We start from the raw sequence: 23413 nt of genomic DNA on the forward strand, positions 1-23413 counted from the left end.
TGGAAATATAAAATGGAAAATTTCAGAAACAAGTAATTCATAAGTTATAAGTTGCTCTCCCTTCTAAGTAGTATGCTATACTCTCATATCCTCCCTTTGGGATATGCATTGTTCCTTTGTCAATGTATCCATTCTATATATGCTACCACCGATTAGTCACTTTAGTAACCCTTTTGGTCATCAGATCAACAGTTGCAGAATCATGGCTCTTGTGTTCAAGTCATCCTTATTTAACTCAATAATGGCCCAAAGTGGTAATGCTGGCAATTTAGATATACCAGAGATGTGGTAAGTGATTCCTTTGGTTGAAAAGGTGAAAGTTAGTGACTTAATAGGGAAAGAAAAAATTGTATGCTGAATTTGCTAAGATCTACAGTAAGAATTATCTTCTATCAATGAAACTATAAAGAAGAAAATAGAAATTTTGTGTTTATTTTGCTGTTTCACCTCAAACTACAAAGTGACAGTCATAATGCATAATAAATGCTTAGTTAGGATGGAAAAGGTACTAGATATATGTGTATATGTATAGGAAATATACAATATATGTAGGATTTGGTACAATCTGCAGTTTCAAGCATCCACCACAGATCTTGATACATACACAGGACCCATGGATTGGGGGTGGGGGTAAGGAGACACTGTATTCAGATGTCTCAATTTCTTCACTTGGCTAAATAGTCATCCTTTTAAGACAAATAGTTAACTCTATTTAGTAAAGGATTTTCTTTCCAAATCTCATAACAAGTATATTCTTTCTTCACAAGAAAAATCTGGGACAGTTGTGGCAGAAAATCTATCTGCTAGAGGAGGCTATTAATATTTGGTCAATTTCTCCATCCGAGGAAGATTTGAGCTAAGATGAAAGGTTTGAAGGGAAAGTGCTATCAGATTTAGAGAAGGAGTATTGCAGTGTATATGTTCAGAAGGTGGAGAGGTCTTTTCCATTCTAGCAGCTCTGGAAACTTCACATACAAGCCATATTTCAAGAGAGCAAAATGACTCTCCTCGTTTCCCTATGGAAGATATTTAAAAGACACTAACATTTTTTGTAAGTCAAACAGGTACTGGTGAGAAATGTTAGAGCCTATTTACTTTTTTGTGTTAGAATCTGAGTGTGTAATTATCAAGGTGGAAGAAGAAAACTTTTTAAAATTTTTGAAATATCTTTGAGGCCATCCTCTATTGTGAGAACAAGATGCAGGTGTAAGTTTCCTGACAGCATTATAATCCTGCCCATCGCTCCGTGGGGGCTTCCCAATGTGTTTAACCAAGCACATGCCTACACACTAGATTGGAATGATCCCAAGGAGTCCAGAGGCTGCACTCTGCCTTCTGGTTTCATTTTGGAAATAAAAAATAGAGATCATTCAGTTATTCTGCCCAATTATGAGTCATATATATGGTTTACATTAGAACTGTTTACGTTTCTAAAATGGAGGAAATGTTTTACATACTGAGGTTGACACTGTGTAAGTATTAATATATTAACATTTAGCAAACTATAATCCTTTGAAAAGTTAATGGTACTATATCCTGAGACTAGAGGACAGAGAATACCCAATGTGTCACTTATTGATTCACTAAATAGACACATAAGAGCATATCAAGTGCCAGACATCACGCTGTCGGGAGTACAGTAATGAAACAGCGGTGGACCGGTCACGGCCATCATAGAGTTCTCAGTTCAGAGGGAAGAGACATGTGGAAGAGGAACTGTCCTTCACTGTGATGAGCACTGCAACAGGAACCACAGCACTAAGACCCAGGGGAAGACACAAGAAGGGAGCCCTGCTAGGAAGCAGTTTGGAGAGTTTCCAAAAAGATGCTCATTTAAGAGCTAAAATTGAGAAGAATTCTGTCCAGTGAAGTGTTGCGTGTGCATGCATACATGTGTGTGTGCATGCTGGCAAAGAAGAGGAGAATAAGGGCAGTACTGCAGGAATAAAATGATGCAAAAGCCTAAGAACTAAAATCATTTCAAAGACTAGAGTGTAAACCCAGTTTGAGAGTTTTTAGAGGTAAACCTGGAGGGGAAAGTAGGAACCAGATCCCCAAAATCTTTCCAACTATATTAAGTTTAAACTTTCTCCTGAGGGCAATCCTGAACTTATGAAGGTTTTTTAACCAGGGTAGTGAAGTAATGAGATTTGTGTTTTATAAAAATCTCTCAGTGGTCAAGTGGGAATTAGATTAAAGAGGGAGACCATTTAGGAGACTCTTACTGTAGAGAAATGATGGGTTAAAGGCATAGATTGAATCGAAAAAAAGAAAAATGAAAAGCCTTGAAGGGAAAGAATTTGACTAGGTGTAATAAAAGGGAGAAAATCATTCAGTGTAAGCAAGAAACTACTGCCCAAACATTGGTTTCTAATACCATACTCCATAAATGGCTGTGGGGGCTGAGATTCTTTCCAGGAGTAGCTGATTCTGGGCCTGAGGCAGGAAATTCACAACACAAGCATGGAGCATCTTGCTGTGTAAGGAAGCATAAAAACAGAACAAAACAAGCCCCTACTCACATTCCCACCTCATCCCCCCAACAGTAATGGTAGATAGAAAGGAACACAAGAGCCAACTAAAAGCACCCCTGATGCAAAACCTCAAATGACTGCAGCAATAAAATAAATATAATAGAATTAAAGTATAAAGTAAATATATCTGAGTCCTTACTATTATAACTAAATGACTGGATACCTAAACAGAGAATAGGCAAATCTCCTATGCAGAAGAATTCCAAAAAACATGAAATCCATCCTCAATGAGGTGGAAAATAAGTATCCAATTCTTGAATGTGGGCTGTGTATAATAACTTCCTCCAGAAGAGCACAGGAGGACCAAGGTTCAAAGACAACAATAACTGGCAACTGTATGTACTCATGATGCAATGTGATGAGAAAAGCACTTTATTTCTGTGGGTTTTCTCTAACAACTGTATCCCCAGTTTAATCATGAGGAAGACACCAGACAAATCCCAATTGAGGAATATACTCCAGAATATCTGACCAGTATGATCAAAATTATTAAGATAATCAGAAATGAGCAGTCTATGAAACTGTTGTGGCCGAGAGGCATCTAAGGAGAACTATAATGAATAAATGTGATATTTTAGATAGTATTCTAATTTTTAGAAAACTATGAACAACTGAATAAAATGTGGACTTCAGTTAATAATAATATTGACTTATTAACTGGGACAAAGCTACTATACAAATGTCAAGATATTAGTAATAAGAGAAGCTAGGTGTGGAGTTTATCAAAATGTTGTACTATATATTTTTTCTATAAATTTAGAAACATTCTAAATTAAAATGTTTATTTTAAAATGAGGAAGAAGTTTGAATAGAAGTGAAAGCCATGAGTTTCTGTAATAAAAAAAAAACCTACGTAGTAATTACATAGTATTTGAGGAAAGGACTTGTGAACTGAAGAAGCCATTACACAATGAACACTGTGTTTAAGGCAGTTTTGTCTGATGGGTTACAGAGAAGAAAGTAGAGTGAAACAGAATACACAGGAAATTAATGCCAATTGAGGAGGGGTTTTCATTTGGGTAAATATGTGTACAAATGGAGAAGAAAGTATCAATTCCAGAGAAACTTTATGTCCAACCACATTGCTGTTTGGGGACTTAACTCTCCATAGCACAATAGATGGAGCATGGTGTACCTTAGAAGACAGGCCCTTGAGAAAATGCCCAAATGAGATACGATTGGCATGTCTTCAGTCACCAGGAAGATTTCCAACACTGGGTAGAAATTCAGTCTGGTGACAGTAAATGATGGGGAAATTTTTGGATGACACAAAAATACACTGTAATCAAAATGACCTATGTGTGTCCTTAAGTCATCCAAAATGTGTTGCATATGCATAGAGTAATACACACACACACTCACACACACACACACACACAATGTATCCAGAAACAACACAACTGACTTCATTATGGAGAATCGTTTCCTCACTGTGAGTTATACACACCTCAACAACTCAGCATCTCCTTCGTCACTAGTGATCATCACTGTAAATTACACAAGTGATCATCACTGTAAATCAATGCATATGTCCTTTTACTTTAGCTCCACTTTGAGTTTCACTCATTCTGAAAACTTCTGCCTTTTAATTGAAGTGTTTAATCCATTTTTAATTAATGGTACTACTAAGATAATTACATTTAGGTCTTTCATTTCAACTACCTGTTTTCTGTTCATCTCACTTGCTTTTTGTTTCTCTATTCCTTATTTTATATCATTTTCATCTAACTGAATTTTCTTAGAATATCATTTTTATTTCTCCATTATCTTAAGGACCTCTGTGTATTTTCTTGGTTTCTCTAATGATTATTACGCATATTTTAACTTTTATTCTACTTCAAATATTGTATTAATTTACATAAAGTGTAAGAACATTTTATTTTCATTTCTATATTATTTCTTTCCTTTCTTTTTCTGTTTTTGGTACCGGGGATCAAACTCAGGACCTTGCGGTTCCGAGGCAGGTGCCTGAACCACTGAGCTAAATCCCTGGCCCCTTTTATATTAGTTCTTTAATTTTGCCTATACCTGATTACATAGTTGATATTATAATTGATATTAATTAATTCAAAATAATAAATATTTGTTTCATAAATTTTTATAGTTGTCAATTTTATTTGATTCAACTAGAGGCAAAGAAGGAAGGATATTATGTAATGGCAACATGGTCAACTCATCAGTAAACTGTAACCTTTATACACACAGATGTACCTAACAACAGCACACAAAAGGTACATGAAGCAAACTGAGCAATTCCAGAGAGAAACAGAGAACTCAACCATGATAGTTACATACTTTAATATTCCACTGCCACTATGGATAGGAAAACTACAGAAATGATTAACAAAGAAATCAAAGATCTGAACATCATAAAGTAAGCTGACCCAAGAGACATGTGTAGAACACTTTATTCAGCAGTAGAATATACATTCTTCTCAAGTACAGTATTCTAGGACAGATCATCTATTTGTCAATAAAACATGTCCCAGTAAATTGAAAAAGATGAAAATCATGGTATTCTTTAACCACAAAGGAATAAAAATTATAAATTAATAACAAACATATTTGAGAATTTCACAATTATATAGAAATGAAATCACATACTCACACTTTTTTTTTTTTGGTACCAGATGTCAAACTCAGGACCTTACACTTTCAAGGCAGCGGTAAAACCACTGAGCTAAATCCCCGGCTCTCACACATTCTTTGTTTAGTTTTCGTTTGCAGTACTAGGGATTGAACTCAAGGCCTTGAAGCATGCTAGGCTCCACACTGAATTATGCTCCTCACTTTTTAAAATTTTTATTTTGAAACAGGGCCTCACTAAGTTGTCCAGACTGGCCTTAAACTTGTAATTCCCTTGCCTCAGGCTCCCTACCTGGAATTAAAGGTATGCACCACCACACCTGACTAAATCTCACATTCATAAACAACCAGTGTGTCAAAGAATAAATAAAAAATTTCAACAGAAAATATATTGAGATAAATGAAAATGAAAAAGCAGTGTATCAAGGGATGTGGTAAAAGCAGATTCAAATAAAAATTTATAGCTATGAACAGAAACAAAAAAATAAGATCTCAAATCAGTAACCACTCTTTCAAACAAACCCAAAAAAAGCAGAAGAAAGGAAAGAAAAAACATTTGAATGGAAATAAGTGAGACAGAGGACAGAAAAACAGTAAGGCAAAACAACAAAATCAAATGTTGATTCTTTGAAAAAATCAACAAAATTGATAAACTTTTAGCTAAATTGATGAAGAAAATAAAAGGTAACTTACAAATCACTAAAATCAGGAATGAAGAAAGCATAACACTAATGATCTAAGAAACAGAACGAAAGATAAGTGAACACTATGAACAATTGGCCAACAAGCTAGATAACTTATAATAGGTAAATTCATAGAAAGAAATAACATTATCAAAAGTGACTTTTAAAATAAAATAATTGCATAAATTTATAACAAATGAAGACACTTGAATTAGTAATTTTTTAAAACTTCTACTAAAATAAATGTCCAAGAACAGATGCATCATGGGTGATTTCTACTAGTCTAAGAATTAGAAGTAATCCTTCATAAGCCTTTCCTAAAAACAGAAGAGGAAAGGACACTTTCCAGCATGCTCTGTAAGGTCAGGTTATATAAATGAGCTAAAGATAATTTCCATATGTTGGCTGTAGGTTGTTTCCTTCTTCATAACAGAATGAGGTCTGTTAGCTCAAAGCTCATTGTTTGAAATAAACTCAGGCTTTTACACATCCACTTATTTTAAATAGAGCCCAATCACACAGATTTTTGCCAGGTAGAACTTGTTTTGAATACCCCATGGAACTGCCTCCAGCACCTGCTAACCACAGGTGAAAAGAAATCCTGCTGCTATGGAAAACCAAAATCACTGCTGCCCCCAGAGCTCCCTGGCCAGAGCCTCTTGCCTTCTATTGAGTGAGGTTACCAGTGAATCCAAACCCCTTACTGGTCTCTTCTTTCCTCAGGAGTTCCCATGACCTCCATCTCTTTGGAAGAGTGTTCTACACACTGCATCCTCTGCACTCTCTCACGCTGTGTAGGACTTGCCCTTGCACACAATCCTATCGAAACACTATCTGAACAAAAATGTGTGCTGCTGCCACCTGTGGTCCTATCTTTTTCCTTAGTCAGTCTTGAAATTTCTCAAAGTCACCACAGACCTGTGTTACCCTCAGACCAAAACAATGCAAAGTCATCCCATAAAAAAAGAAAACTACAGATAAGTATCCCTTAGGAATATGAACATAGAAATCCTTAGCAAAATACCGGCAAACTGAATCCAGAAAGAGAAAAAGGATTACATATTATGGCCAGTTAGAAGTGGTACCAGGAAGGGAAAGGAAAAAAATATGAGAAGAGGAAAAAACAGAAACAAAGTCTTTGTAAATAGGGAGGGGTTTAGGGGTTGAGGGGAGAGCAGGGGGATGGGGAAAAAATAAGAACCAAGATATATCATGTAAAGGTACAAATTTCAAATGATGAGTCTCATAATATTGTATACCTAAAATGTACCAATAAACTTAATGAATAAAATAAATAAATAAAATAATAAACTATAATGTCAAAGAAAGAAGTGCTACCAGGAATGAAAGGCTGGTTCACGAGTAAAAATCCTATGAGTGAAATTCACTGTATAAGTAAAATAAATGACAAAAGTGACATTTCGGTGAATAAAAGAAAGGAATTTGAAAAACCTTCAAACTTTTTCATGCTAAAATCATTCAATAAACTATAAATATAAATTCCTCAACTTGATAATGAACATTTCTGAAAAACTCACAGCTAACATCACACTAAAAGCTTTCTCCATAAGATCAATAACACAACAAGTATGTCTACTCTTGACATTTCTATTCAACACTATTCTGCAGGTCCTGGCCTAGGTCTTTGGGAAAGAAAATTGAATAAAAAGTATAAGTAATGGTAAAATTCTCTATTTGCAGATGATATGACTACTTGACACACAATCCTAAGGAACACATGTACATCCATACACACATACACATCTATACACATATGTATATATACACATGAACTCCGCAGCTAAGAAATAAGTTCTGCAAGGTTTCCATATATTCTTGTTAAAAATTGTTTATATTTCTACACATTTACAGAAAAACATCTAAAAACAAAATTAAGAAAAAGTTGCATTTGAAATTTTATCAAAAAAAAGCACGTTAGGAATAGACTGAATAAAATAAGTATAAGACTTATACAGTAAACCACAAAATGTTATTGAAAAAAATTAAAGAAAATATTCATGTAAAAACAGAAGTATTTATGAATTAGAAAACTTGATATTGTGACGACAGAAATAATTCCCAAATTTATCTACAGATTTAACATAATCCAAATCAAATCCTAATTGCTTCTTTTGAAGAAACTGACAGCTGATGCTGAAGTGGATCCCTTATTCCACTTCTATTTTAAGTGGAAATAGAAGGAATTCAGAATAGGCAAAGTGATCTTGAAAAAGTAGAGCAAAGATGAAGAACTGACTCTTGCTGATTTCAAAACTTTATAAAATGCACAAATAACCAAGATTGTGTGATACTGTCATAAAGACAAATAGATTAATGAAATGGAATTTGAAGTTCAAAAATAAAATGGTATATTTATGGTAAATCAATTGTCACCAAGAAGCCCAAGAAAATTGAACTTCTCTTTCAAATCATATACAAAACTTAATTTAAAACAGATCACATATTGTACCTAACTGTAAAAGCTAAAACTATAAAACTCTTAGAACAAAACTTTGGTGCCAATCTCTATGACAATTAGATTAGGTAATGTTTCCCTAAGTATTGTACCAAAAATGCAAGCAACAAATAATAAATAAATAAATAATCAGAACTTAATAAAAACTTCAAATCTTTGTATTTCAAAGGATAGAAACTATTAAAAATTTGAAAAAATAACCCATACCATGGAATAAAGATAGCAAATCTTGTATCTGGTAAGAGTCTAGCATTCAATTTACATGAAGAACTCTTATAATCCAATGATAAAAAAGACATATAAACCAATTTAAAACTAGGCAAAAGATATGAATTAAGTAAATCTCCAAGAAGATATATGAATGTTCAATAAGTAAGTGAAAAGATATTCAATGTCATTAGTCATTAGAAGAAAACCAAATCAAAACCACATTGAAATGCCACTTCGTACCATAGGATACTTATAATTAAGAAGATAGACAATTATAAGTACTGGAAAGAATATGTAAGAAATTGGAACACTGACTGTTGATGGCTCATAAAATGCATAATCACTGAAAATAGTTCTGGATTCCTTCATCAGTCAGCAGAGTTACCATTTGACCTAGCAATTCCACTCCTAGGTACATATAACCCAAGAAAATTGATGACATGGCCACTCAAAAGCTTTTACACCAGTGTTCAAAACCAGTATTATTCATAGCAGTTACAATGTGACAACAACCCAAATGCCCATTAACTGATGAATTTAAAAAGTGTATCTATACAGTGGAGTATTACTCAATAATAAAAATGAATGAAGCACATGGCACAATATAGACAAAAAGGCCAGACACAAGGCACACACGTATAGTTTCATTTATGTGACAAATTCACAAAGACAAAACATTGACCCCAAATGCAAATCATGTATCTGATAAGAACTGAGTGGTTGCCAGGGGATGTGGTGGGCGGTGGTGGTAGGAAATAGCTGTTAATGGTACACGACTCTATCAGGGTGACAAAATATTCTAAAACTGATTTTTTTTTTTTGGTACCAGGGATCGAACTCAGGACCTTGCGCTTGCAAGGCAGGTGCTGGAACCACTGAGCTAAATCCCCGGCCCTCTTAAACTGATTTTGATCATGGTTGCACAACTTTGTCAATATACTAAAAAATCACTGAACTTTATACTTTAAGTTGGTAAATTTTAATGTGTAAATTATATCTTATTTTTTAGAAAAGCATAAAAAGGAATTGAATGAATTTTAAAGACATTAAGAAAAAAGAAACTTGTTATTTTAATACACATTTATTTATTATTCCTGCTGATTTTCATTCCTTTTGAAGATCTGACTTTCCATTTAGGGTTTCTGGACTTTCTTTGGTATTTCTTGTAGTATAAATTTGCTGGCAACAAATCCTTTAATTTTTATTTGAAAATGTCTTTATTACATCTTTTTTCATAAAGAGTATTTTCAACAGTGGGCAGTCCCCCCATAATTTGAAGAGCTTCACTCACTTTTGGATTTTCTAATTTTGATGATAAATTGGCTGTAATTCATACTACTACTGCTTTGTATATAATGTGTGGTATTTCTCTGACAGTTTTCCAGATTTGCTCTCTCTTGAACTTCAGCAGTTTGGCTATGAAGTACATGACGATACTAGGTGTTTTCTTTTTATTTACCATACTTAGGGTTCATGAGCTTCTCAAACATGTAAGTTCATTTGTTCACATATGATATTTTGATGTTGTCCCATATGCTACTATGTTTTAAATTTAAAAAACAATTTTCTGGAGATGATACAATTTCTTTATTTTTATTAGTACATATTTGCAATACATAATGACTACATTCCTTGTGTGGAATTGGTACACAAGCATAGCACATGTTAATTTCTTTTTTAACTTCCCTATCTGTCCTCTTCTTCTCCCTCCATCACTTGATTCCCTTCCCATTTGAAAAAAGATCTATCTCCCTACTTCCTATTATCTACCTTTTGTTTTACCCTTTACATTTTGAATTTCTCGTATAAGAGAAAACATGTAATATTTAAGCTTGTGTATCTTATTTATTTTACTTAACATTATGGTCTCCAGTTCCATCCATTTTCCTACAAATGGCTCAAGTTTATCTTCCTTTATCATACAGCAGTACTCCATTGTGTGTAAATATATTTTCTTTATCCATTCATCTGTTGATGGACCTATAGGCTGCTTCCAAGATTTAGCTGTTATGAGTTGGGCTGCTATAAATATGGGTATGCATGTATCACTGTAACATGATGGCTTTAACTCTTTCATAGGGGAAATATCTGGGTCAAACAGAATTTCTACTTTTAGCTTTTTGAGGAATCTCCATGCTGATTTCTATTGCTTATCCTAGTTTCCATTCCTAACAGTGTAGGATTCCTTTTCCCCCACAGTCTCACTAGCATTTGTTACTCATTGACCTGTTGATGCTGGCCATCTTCCTGGGATAAGATGGAATCTCAGTATTATTTTAATTTCCATACAATTTATATCAATCTAATTTCATAATTTTAAATTCACTTCTTTTCTCTTTTGCAGTGCTGGGGGTTGGATCCAGGACCTCACGCATTCTGGACAAGCATTCTCCCACTGACCTACATCCTGAGCCCCTAGATTAGTTTTCTATTTCTTATTACATGGATATATTTTCCTTTATATTTTTAAGCACAGTTAAATATCTACTTTTCTGGATAATCTCCATTCATTGTTTTCTCTCTCAAATATAGATCACATTTTTGTATTCCTTCATAGGCATATACATTGATTTAGAATTAATTACCTCTTCTGTGGCCCCTCAGAACTCTTTTCTGTGGTACTTTCCCTGATTTTTGTCTGAGTTTTAGCCAGCTTGGCACTAACTAAAACCAGCCTGGAGGAAAACAGCCATCAAAACTGGGAAACTCACTCAATGATATTTCTTCTCCCAAGAGTTCATATCTCTCCAGTTTCTATCTGGTTTTTTTTGTTGTTCTTCATTGCATACAGGTGGATGATTTTTGTATTTTTCCAATTTGTAGATGTTATCAGTAGTAGGGTTGGTCTGATTGGAGTTACTCTATTAGTAGGAGAAACAAATCCCTGTGATTGTGGTTGCACCAATGGTGAATTCCATTGCCAGAGTACTCACACTGGAGGAAATAAGTGATGATTAAGAGTAACATATGTGATCCTATGTGGGCACATGTGTATGTGCATGCATGTTGCAGAGGCCGATGACCTCTGAATCCACTGGAGAACTCCTATGTCCATTGGCTGAAACTGAGAAACATAGATGTGCATGTACAACTGAGGGAGGGATATGAAACAGAACCAAGTGAGGGCAGGAGTAAAGGAGTGTGACTTGACCTTTGGGAAGGAAGGGCAAATCTCAGGTATGAGGGAAATAAGCTGAGATGCCTGCAGAGTTCCTTGTGTATTGGTTTCATTTGGCTTGCAAGTTGAGATACGATTTATCTAGACCCAGGCCAAAGGGTACTATATTGTGATAAAATAACCTGTCTTGAGTCTTTGCAATTGTCCCTGAACTATAGTAAAAACAATAGAAAGGGAACAAATAAAACCCTTTCTGATGGGCCCAGGATAGACTCAGTTCATCAAAACTAAGGCTTGGACAATCTAAATTGTATTCTGTGAGAGCAGCTATCCACAGCTCATACATATGACCACACAATAAAATATTTCTGTGGTCCACACTGACCCAGACAGAAACTAGATAAAACTCACAAAGGTACTAGTGGGTCCCCTAGCCCAACAGCTTTATTTTGTATGGAGAAAACTGAGGCCTAGATAGGTAGTCACACAGAGAAATTTCACAGCTACTTAGTAAGAGAGATAGGACTCATACCTAGAGCTTATGATTCCACTACACGGAACCTCACTGATTCACTAGAAATTTGAGAAGCTACAGCACCCCCAAGAAGAGATTATACTGAGAAATATATGCTGTTCTTTCATATATAACTTCAAAAGAAACCAAGATTCTTATTTATATTTACAAAACAGTAAATCTTGTAACGTATTTCAATTCTTTTAACTGTTCACCAGCTGGTATCTGTGAAAAGCTACCACTTCACTGGTTCCTTAGCTATTTCTCTAAATTTAACATTGTTTGTCATAGTTTATAAAAATATGCTTGAAATTCAAGTTATTGCATAGTCTTGTTCATAATTCAGGTCTAAGGACTCACTTAGATAATGTAGGTATCACATTCACCTTCCAAATAAAAGATGTTTTGGTAAATAACAATTTCAATGGCAGCACACCAGCAGCTTCTATATTTATGGTGGGAATGTAGGCTGGTGCAACCACTGTGCAAATCAGTATGGAGATATCTCAAAGAGCTAGGACTGGAAGTCCCATTTGACCCAGCTATTCCCCTGCTGGGTATCTTCCCCAAAGAATTAAAAGAATCATACCTCAGTGATATATGTGCACCCATGTTCATAGCAGCACAATTTGTGATAGCTAAAACTTGGAAACAACCCAATTGCCCATCAACTGGAGACTGGATAAAGAAAATGTGGGTTTTAAAAAAAAATAAAATGGAGTACTACTCAACCATAAAGAACAAGGAAACTAGAGACATTTATAGCTAAATGGATGCACAGAGGCCATACTCTTAAGTGAAATAAATAGAACACACATGTAAATACTGAATAGTTTTTCTAGTGTGAGAAACTGAAAGTGTAAATAAGGACTAAAAGGTATAATGGAAAGTGTGAAATAGGAAGGAATGGGCCAAAGGGGAAGGGGAAATGGGAGGGGAAGTGGGAGGGGTAGGGGAAAGGAAAGAAGGGAATGGAATTATTATGAGAAAATGAAATAATTGAAACAAAGTCTTTGTAAATAGGGAGGGATGGAGAGGTTGAAGGGAGGGCAGGGAATGGGGAAAAAATAAGAACCAAGAGAGATTATGTAAAGGTGCAAATTTCCAATGATGAATGTCATATTGTATACCTTAAATGTACCAATAAAATTAATAAAATATCCTTAGTTGTATTTTTGTCTATATTTACATTAAAACGGATTTTCCAAGATCTTAGAGGAAATTTTCTCATTTTGCACAATAAAGATTATAAATCATTTGGGGATTTAGAAGAACTTTTTAAATAATGCTAATATCCTCATATTCGTTAGTAGCTTAGAAGTTTCCTGAAGATTGGGGCCAGGCCTCATTCATTACTGAACCCCCACGATGACTATAGAATCTATAACAATATGTATAATCATGGTAGTTAGCATTTGTTAAATGACTAATGGATGAATTTATGAAGACCTCTTCTTTTCAAGTGATTCCAATACAGCAAAGTACCTATAGGATTGGAATTCTCCACTTTTTTGGTAATAGTTTTGTCCTGAGCACATAACTATGCAAAGGTTTCAGACAAAATTGATCAATAAAAAAAATTGATCAATATGCCTGCTGTTTCTCCTTTACCTCAGACTCAGCTATAAAGTCCCTATTTTGGAGGAAGGGAGAACAGTCATGTGAGATTGTTACTCGTAGTGGTTATAGTGTTTGAAAAACATATTGAAAAGAGTAAAATGGGATGCACTTGTGTTCATTTTTTTCAATATTTCTAAATCTTTGCATACACAAAACATACCAGAGATCTCCAGGTAAGAAGTATTTCACAGTTTTTCATTTACTGTAGAAACCACAATTCCATGCAAAGGACAGAAAATGTCTTCTTTGTAGACCAGGACAATGTCATCTTTATATTTCAGGATTATCACAATCTCTATTACATGATGGATGCTTGTTATATATCAGGCAAAATAACATAGTAAACAACTATGTTAATTGGTGCATTCTACTTTGAGTAAATCTGACATAGGTTTTCTACATTTTAAATCTCAGTTCATATTTGATATTATAGAATCTCATCTACCAAAAAGATTAGGCCCATTTGTGGCAGCTTTAACATAAGCTTAAAGTTCCTTTTATGGCATGGAGTAAAGCTTATAATTTCAGAAACAAAATAGTTTCCCACTTATAAAAGGAGAGGTTTCTGTAATTTTGCATCTTCTCACACACATCCCTTATTTGGTCCGATGAATGTACTATGTCACTAACAAAGCTCACAGAAACTTACAAGTTGGCATAATGGACCCATCTTCCTAGAACCTTGTGAAAAAACTGTGCTGAGCTCCTGCAAAATACTGCCCTAGTTCTTCAGCTTAAACCAAACAACATAGATCTTTAGTCAATACCAAGAAAGGCCTAAGAGCACTGAGGATGAAAAATGAATTCCTCAGCAGCTTCACATGACATTTTCAGCTTCCTTGGTGAAGCCACAATTGGCAACTAAGGGTGGTGAAGTAATTTGGCTAGGAGTGGATGTATTTTGTTGTTGCTTTTGTCATTTCCTTGGTTGATGTCTCACAACAGGACGGTGGCTTTCCATGTCAGATTTGTGGCTGCTTCCAGTGTAGTAGCCACCACTGAAATTAAAAATGTAGGCAGGTTTCTGATGCCCCATTTATTGATTTAGCATGCGCTGGTGTACATGGAAGGAGTGTGCAAAGATGATTCCATTTTAAAACCCAAGCTCATTTCTTTTGGAGCCTAGTCAGTGATGACAAAGGGATAACCAACCTTTTTTAGACACCATTCCATTTATTAGCATCATTAATAACAATAATAGGCAAAAACCTGTCCCAGCTGAAGAAAGAGTTGCCCAATAGGATGTAAATAGACTCCTGTGAATGTTCATCACATACACTTCTTGTAGGATTTGAGACTGAACAGAAATCTAAGTTATTACTCATATTACTCATTAAATTTATATTTTTCCTATTAGTGTTCCCAAGGCCTTGCTACAATGTCTTTGAGAATTTGAATGCTCTGGCTCATTTTTATTTAGCTGACGGGGAGACAATGATGAATTGTGCACAGAGTGAAACACCTTCTGCCCTTCCCTTGCTCCACCTCAGTCCTCTCCAGGCCCTCGGGTTTATACATTGATTTCAAATGGTTTCCCAGCCTTCTGAATCTCCCCACTCCAATCCATCACATCCTGCTCTGCTAAGCAGTCCTCCTAAAGAACAGATGAGCCTGACCATCTCCTTACTCAAAAAAATGTCAGTGGCCATGAGATAAAGTTCAGCTTGCCTAACATGCAAGGGCAGATGTCCTGTGGTTCTAATCTGTATTTCCAGCCTTATCTTACTGACATCTACACTAGGCTCCCACCTGCCTCGATTGCTGACTATGCTCTCCCCATCTCTCCATGCTTTCAGCAACCTTGTCACCAACCTTCATTTGTCCTGATGCTAACTCCAATCAGAAGTATTAGAAATCATTTTTTTCTCTATTCTCACCGTTCTGAAAGCATTATTGTTGGAAAGCTCTTAAGATCCTTTTTTCATATTTTGTAGTGTTTTTATTTCAATAAATGTGTGAAATTTTCTCCTCCCCTACCCAGACTTTAAATCATTTTAGATTAGACAGTGAATCACAGACAGTTCAGTGCAGGGGTACCTCGGTTCACAAACTTAATTCTTTCTACAATTCTGGTTGCAAACTGAACTGGATGAGAACTGAATCAAATTCAATGGTTAGGTTTAATATACCTTTATGGGGAAATTTGATTTGGTTCTTGTCCAGTTTGGTTTGTGACCAGAATCATGAAAAGAATTAAGTTTGTGAACTGAGATACCACTGTATTCCCTGAAAACTACCAGCACAGGGCCTTTCACGTAATAGGAACTTAGTATATTTGGAAGGAAAGGAAAGGGAGAGGAGGAGGAAAAAAAGGGGAAGGAAGGAAAAGGAAAAGAAAAAGAAAGATTTATTTGTGTAATGCTATTTCCTCACCTCACCCCCACCCCCAAGAATATGACAGAAACATGAGCCATTTAAGGAGTTTAATTATATAACCCAATATGTGGGCTCTGAAGTTCAGAGTGAGTCTACATGCAACAGCTGAGGTGTCAAAACACATTGAAAATAATAATGCAAAAATAACCAGGTGTAATCTACGCTGAGAATTTTCTTCTGGAGCCTCTTCCCCTACCATTCAATTTAGAATTGTGTTCTATAATTATCACATCTGTTTCAAGGTCCCATTTTTTGCTGATTCCTAAATGGATAAAATACATACAGCTTTCAGATATTGAAAATAATAGTATAAAGAAAAAACTAATACCTTTGTTGTACTTGATTAAATATAATCAAACTACACCTTCGTTGACACAATAAATTCCTGTCAAGTATTCAGCACTGAGAAATGTTTAATCATCCGAGACCCATAATTCTTCCTGCATCGTAGAAACAGGAGAATGTTGGCTGTGCTTCTTCAGTCAATCAGCAGGCAGGGAGACAAACTGAACAGGACTTCTATGGACAATCCATTGTTTTGGATACTGTGAGTGAACAAAGAAGACTATCACAAGGGCCCTACTCTCAGGAAACATTAGAAAAGGCTAAGACTAGGTTAAATGGAACAGGGCTAACAGTACCAAATTCCAGCATTATTAATTTTTCAAAAGAAACCTCTGATGGCACCTATGGATGACAGGGCAAGATGAGAGCAAATCAGGGAGCCACTTCTTCACCAAATCCTGCTGAAATCACACTGTTGTCAGCTTTCCATCACTGCTGCAGATATCGGAGATGATCAAGCTGTAAAGGGGAAAGTGCTGGATAACTGGGAAGTTGTAGACCATGACCAAAGGGCCCCATTGTGTGTGGACTGGGAGAGTAGGAACATCACCACAGGCAACATGGCAGAGCAGAGCTGTTTTACCCATGGGTGGAAAGCAAGAGAGAGGAAGAGACCTGGTCTCACAAAGCTCTCATGTGTGATGACCTCCCCTGGGCCCGAGTACAAATGCTGTACCATTTCCCCACTGTGTTGCCCTGGGGACAGAGCCTTTAGGGTTCAAGATCCAAACTATTGCAATATTCAAATCACTTCTCATTTTTTTCTCTTTATTACTATCCCCACAGTTATTCCTTCATTTAGTTCAGGTGGATATAATTTCTCACTGGAAATTATAATACCCTTCCAACAAATCTCTCTGCCTCCAGTCAATCTTCCTTCTCACTAGGACTCCATGCAGCTATCTGTAGAGAATTGTTTCGCAAACATGAGATTTTCCTGCTAAAAACCTTTAGATCACTCCTCATTGTCTTCAGGTATAAGGAGAGACATTCAGTGCCCACTATGACCTAACCCTTACTTCTCCAGGCTCTTCTCCTATTATTCCCAAATGCGGTGGAAATCTCCAGCCACACCACACAGGTCATCTCCCCAGAGCAATACTTTCCCCCGGCTCTGTGCCTTTGCAGAGCTGCTGTCCACTGTCTGTAGGCCCCATACCTCAAGCTCAGCCATTGTCTGACCTGAACACCTTCCACCTGTCCTTCGAAGCCTCACTGATGCCTCTGAATCTCTAAATCTAGAAATTCCACTTCATACCCACAGTAAACTTTAGATTTCCATTTTTCAGCAATCTCCTTTCTCACCCAATTAAACATGGCTTCTTAATCAATGACCAGAATCCCCTGTTCTGAAATGAAGACTTCATTGAGATACTTGTCAGTTTCCTTCTTTGCTATGAATAAACTGCCCCTGAATGTGCCTAATGCATCCGCTTTTAATACCACTGCTGTTCTGCAAGAGCCAGGATACTATCCCTGAACTTGTTTTCCTCTTCACCTCGATATTTGTCAAGGAATTTCTATTCTCCTATCACATGCCCACTGCCAACACCATTAAAAGAACCTATATCTATTGCTCTCACCCTCCATTACCAAAGAAACCTCAGATCTTTGCTTTAACCCAACCAACATGGAAAGAATCCTGGACCTCTTATCAGAAATGTCTTCTCCCTACAAACCTGTTCCTGATTTACTTTGAACAAAGGAAGTAGGTAGAAACTGCATTCACAAGAATGAAAGCAACAGGACCCACTCTTAGACCAAAGAAAGAGCGGAACTACTATTATGGCTTGTGACTAGATGTCCTCCCAAAGTCTCATGTGGTCATAGGTGGAGCTTTCTCAGAGGTGGCTGGATCTAGAATGTGTGACGCTGCAATCAATTCATGGTGTAATGCAATGCTAGGATCAAGGGCACTAGGATTAAGGGTATGAGTGCTACCTGCCCTAAGTAGCCTGGATAAGATATAAGGGTTGAGAAAAGTTATGGCTGTCCCTTGCTTGCTTGCTTTCTTTGCTATTTTCTGCTCACCATGAACTGTTTCTCCTCTGCCATGCCACCCTGCCTTGGAGCCAGGGTGAACTGAAACCTCTACAAACTGTGAGCTAAATAAACCTTTCCTCCTTTAACTTTGAGTGTTGAGTATTTTTTTCAGGGACAAGAAAAATACCTAAGACACCTACATGAGAAGTGAAACATTCCATCACATATAAAAAATATGGAGTATTTCAATTGACAAGAAAGGTGACAGGCAAGCATCTATGTGCACCTGGAAGAAAGTTCAGAGTTCTTGTCATGACCTATTAGGACCTACAGAATGTGACACAATCTTTTCCCAATGTCACTTCACGCTTATTCACTGGAACCACTCCAGGTGTCATCTGTCCTCGAATGCACCAAGTCCTCTCCCCACACAAGACCCCATGCCCTGGCCAGTGCTGCTGCTTGGAAGGAGTTGTGCTTCAATGTCTGGGTCCCTCCAGTCCTTCAGGTCGCAGTTCCAACTCTCAGAATCTCTGAAAGGCATCACTAACCATCCTATTTAAAGAAACCTACCTTTCATCTCATTATTTAGCTTCTCTCTCTATTTCTTTCTCTTTAGCACTTATCACAGGCTTAAAATGTTTACTTCCTGCCATTTTCTCAAAATAGGAACCTTCTCCTCTGGTTCACTGTAGTGTGTTTAACACTTTGTTCCTGGCATGTGCTAGGAGTTCAGGAAATGTGAGTGGAAAGAACGGAAAAATGAGTGAATGAATAAATGTGTCAGTAATGAAAGAAAATAACATATAAAAAATCCTCTGTTTGTAAGAACCTGACCCTCAAGTCACCTGATCAGAATTTCTTCTTCCACCATGCTGCTAACTCCAATTAATTTGATCTTCCAAACTTTTGGAATCCCTCAAGCATATCAATGTGAGCAGGTACACAGGGGATAGGAAGAAAGAGTTGTTTAAAAATCATGAGGAAATTCTCAAGGAGCATTCAGATGGGAAGGATACACTGTGCCCCCCAATTCTGTCCCTAACATCCACCAGGCCAGGCCCAAGATTTGATCAGAGAAACTCAGAGAACTCTGAGAAATTGGAAGTATTTTATGTTGGTTTTTTCTCAGAAAAACAGGCAGAAAAATCTGTTAGTTTTTAGTTTGTTTATTTTTTTTTAATGAAACTCTAGACTCCATGTGTTTATTTCATATGCAATCCCAACCATGGGTGGAGTTTTTTAACTGCAGTCTGCAACAGTATAGAGAACAGTGCCATGTAGGTCAGCTGATTATCTGCTCTCCAAGTGACTGTGCTGGTTTAAAAAATGATCCTATGTTCTCTGATAATCTTCTCTTTAAAAAGGTGAAGTCCAGTTCCCTACTCCTGCCTTTTGAATTACGGTGATCATAGTGATAAAATTCTAAGAAATCAGCTAAAAGGATGCTGCTTGACCTTCAAGTGTCAGGAAGGCACAGCTTCCCTGGATGATCTGTGGGAAGCCATTACCACAATGAGCATTTTTCCAGCCTGGGAGAAGCCTCTGAGCTGAGGAGAAGCAGGAAAGCTTCTCACCCACAAGCCAGTCACGTGAGGAAGCCACCTTTTCCTTCCTCATTTACTCAGTTGTTCACATTTGTATTCCAGTCTGTCCTTGGTGCTTAGGTACACAAGTTTTGACAAAGGTATACAGCCAATTAGCCACCACCATAAATGGGGTACAATTTCCATCACTCCCAAACTTCTTGCTGCTCCACTGTAGTCCTGTCTTCTCCCCCAGCCCCTGTGCCTGGCAACCACAACCTGCTCTCAGAATGGGAGGAGCCAGCTGACGCAGCCCTGACTGGTGTCTCCACTCAACATTTTGAGAAACTTCAAGCTATGGTCACCCAGCCAAGGCCCTCCCAAATTCCTCCATGGACCTGTGAGAGTCTCTCCTTTGTTGTTTTAAACCACTGAGTTTACTTTTACCTAGAGTGTCCCTCCTCCAAGTGTCTTGGAGCAGATCCACAGCCTCAATGCTGGTGCCCAGGTAACTTGGTAATTAAGGCAGAGGGGTGTTACTGTGTTTGTACCACTAAGCTGTCACTGCCTGAGACATGAGCAAAGGCCAAGCTAAAGGAATAAATACCAGGCTTCAATTCACTATATTCCCTGCAAACACACAGCAGAAATAATTCAAAATTGTTCTGCTGATTTCAAAGTAAAGCGTCTCCTTCTGACTCACAGGCTACTTTTATGGTTTGAAGACCTAGATAAGTTGCTGGTATCCCCTGGAAACCGACAGCCATTCCTGCTGGCACAGGCAGCAGCTGCGTTACCAAGGAGGCTACAAAGTCTAGTGGTTTCTCCAGGAGAAAGTAGCTCTTCCCAGAAATCTGTCTCCCAAACCCAGGCCCTGTGGAGAACAAGTATGATTACTCTGCATGACTGTACCCTGGGCTCACATAGATTAAGAATGTGGGGGAAACTCCTTTATAAAGGTTCCTCAAATGTACTGTGTGCCTAATCCATTTCCAGAAAACTAAGAGTTGATTATGCTCATTCATTTTTTAAAATTTTTATTTTAAAGTAATACATTATTGGTGAGTTTGTAAACTAGTATAACCACTATGGAAATCAGTGTGGTGTTTCCTCAAAAAACTAAAACTAGAAATTCCATTTGACCCAGCTATTCCCCTCTAGATGGCTTCCCAAAAGAGTTAAAAGCATCACATTATAGAGACACATGCACACCCATGTTTATAGCAGCACGATTTGTAGCAGTTAGATCCAACCCACTCCATACCTGAGTTCAAAGCAAGTTTGAAAACTGCTTTTCAAAATATACAATAAGTGTTCTAAACTTAAGTGTTTCTAAACAAAAGAGGTAATTATTCAGAGTTCTAGTTAATCGGTGATGAATGTCTGAAAATGGGTGTACTTACAACTGGCAGTCATGGATCTAATCCTAGTTCAGGGACAAACCGTCATTTCACAGTTCTGAGCCTCAGAATCCTGCTCTATAGAAAGAAGGGGGATAATTCAATGATATTTAACATTCTTTCCTGCACTATTCATCTTTTGATTCTTGTCATCTTTATTAAATTTTCAAATGGGTTCTTTTGCTCTGTCTTTGAATGAAAATTACAACAGAAGAGAATAGTTTCCCTTGAAACAATGAAATAACTGCATTTTTTCCATTTTAAAGCTTTTAAAAGAATAAATTATAAAGATCTGGATAATGCATTTTCTATCTGCAGCTACCCATAATCTCATAATTTGCACTGCCAATGTTTCCAAATAAGAAACTGCCTTTTCTCTGTGATTTGATGGCAAGAAAAATTTAAGCCGTAAAGAAAACCTTCTCCATTGTTGGTGGGAGTGCAGACTTGTGCGGCCACTATGGAAATCAGTGTGGAGATACCTCAAAGAACTAGGACTAGAGGTCCCATTTGACCCAGCTATTCCCCTGCTGGGTATCTCCCCCAAAGAATTAAAAGAATTATACCACAGAGATATATGTGCACCCAGATTTATAGTGGCACAGTTTATAATAGCTAATACTTGGAAACAGCCCAAGTGCCCATCAGCTGGAAACTGGATAAAGAAGAAGTGTTTTTTTTTATAAAATGGAGTACTATTCATCCATAAAGAATGAGAAACTAGAGTCATTTATAGCTAAATGGATGCATATTGAGGCCACACTCTTAAGTGAAATAAATAGGACACATGTGTAAATACTGAATAGTTTCTCTGGTGGGAGAAACTGAAAGTGTAAATAAGGATTAAAAGCATTAATAATAAATAATTGATACTTTGAAATAGGAAAAGGGGTGGTGGGTAGGGGATGGGGAAAGGAAGGAAGGGAAAGGAAAAATTATGAGAAAATTTAAAAAATGGAAATGAAGTCTATGTAGATAGGGGAGGGTGGAGGGGGTGAAGGGTGCACAGATAATAGGGGAAAAAAATGAAAACCAAAATACATCACGTACAGGTACAAGCACCCAGTGATAAATGTAAACGTATTGTATACCTAAAATGTACCAATAAAAGAATTTAAGGAAACAAAAAAGAAAACCTCTAAAATACTTTCTAACCACTGAATCTTATAATTCCACAATTCAATAATCCTTTTCATTTTTTACATTAGGCTACACATTTGGGAGGAGATGACAAGTTTTTCTTATTAAATTAAAATTTAGAAGAAGTAAATATCTGTTTTCTGAATCTAGAAACAATGAAATTGAGTAAACAACAGATCATTCATATTAATAAATATCTAGGCCAATCCTTTTCTGTAATTGTTTTTTAATCTACAGGAATAATCTTTCTTTTTAAATGTGAACTACCACTTGAGCCAAAAAAAAAAAAAAGGCAAGAATAACATGGTTCTATAGTTTTCAATGACTAAATAATGTGGACACCAAAATAACAATAAAAGTTGCAAATTATTTGTACTATTAGATTACATACAAATATATGAAGAAAGTTATCTTCATAGATATCAAAGTCTTCAAGATATCAGATTCTTCAAAGATATCTTCAACAATCAAGGTCAACATTTAAAAATAAATTGTATTTTCTATATACCAGCAATAAACACATGAAATAAAATTTCAAAAAGTATAGCTTATTCTATGGTTAATTTAAAATATTTGAGGATAGTGTCCACAAATGTGGTGTAAAACGTTTATACTAAAAACTATAAAACACTGATGATAGAATTTGAAGAATCATAAATATACAGCAAGATGTAGGATGTTCATTGATCGGAAGAATCAATATTTTGAAGTCTCAATATTTAAATTCCTCCCAACTGACCTATAGATTGAATTCAATCGTATTCAACATTCTAACAAATTTTTTATATATAGATTGACAAACTGATTCTAAATTGTATACAAATGTGCAAAAGACTTAGAAGAGCCAAAATCTTAAGTAAGATGAAGAAAGTTGGAGAACTTGCTCTGCTGTATTTCAAGAC

The 23413-nt window shown here is 36.4% G+C and overlaps 1 protein-coding gene across 7 annotated transcripts in view; it reads right to left on the minus strand.

The window, feature by feature from the left end:
• The window catches only part of Zmat4 (zinc finger matrin-type 4), a 424653-nt gene that overhangs the window by 128840 nt on the left and 272400 nt on the right, over nucleotides 1-23413 (minus strand). The window contains exon 6 of one of the 7 annotated variants that reach the window (XM_021236774.2): nucleotides 8658-16921. The exons of 5 other annotated variants lie outside the window; for them this stretch is intronic. In XM_021236774.2, the coding sequence (XP_021092433.1) occupies nucleotides 16917-16921 (5 nt within the window). In that variant the 3' untranslated portion in view covers nucleotides 8658-16916. Of the gene's footprint in view, nucleotides 1-8657; nucleotides 16922-23413 lie in introns of those variants that run through there. One more of the 7 variants, XM_021236773.2, reaches the window with a different exon arrangement.

Source organism: Heterocephalus glaber, unplaced genomic scaffold (genome assembly GCF_053883595.1).
Source record: "Heterocephalus glaber isolate CG9 unplaced genomic scaffold, H.glaber_assembly_v1.0 deba00001461, whole genome shotgun sequence".
Classification (NCBI taxonomy): domain Eukaryota; kingdom Metazoa; phylum Chordata; class Mammalia; order Rodentia; family Bathyergidae; genus Heterocephalus; species Heterocephalus glaber.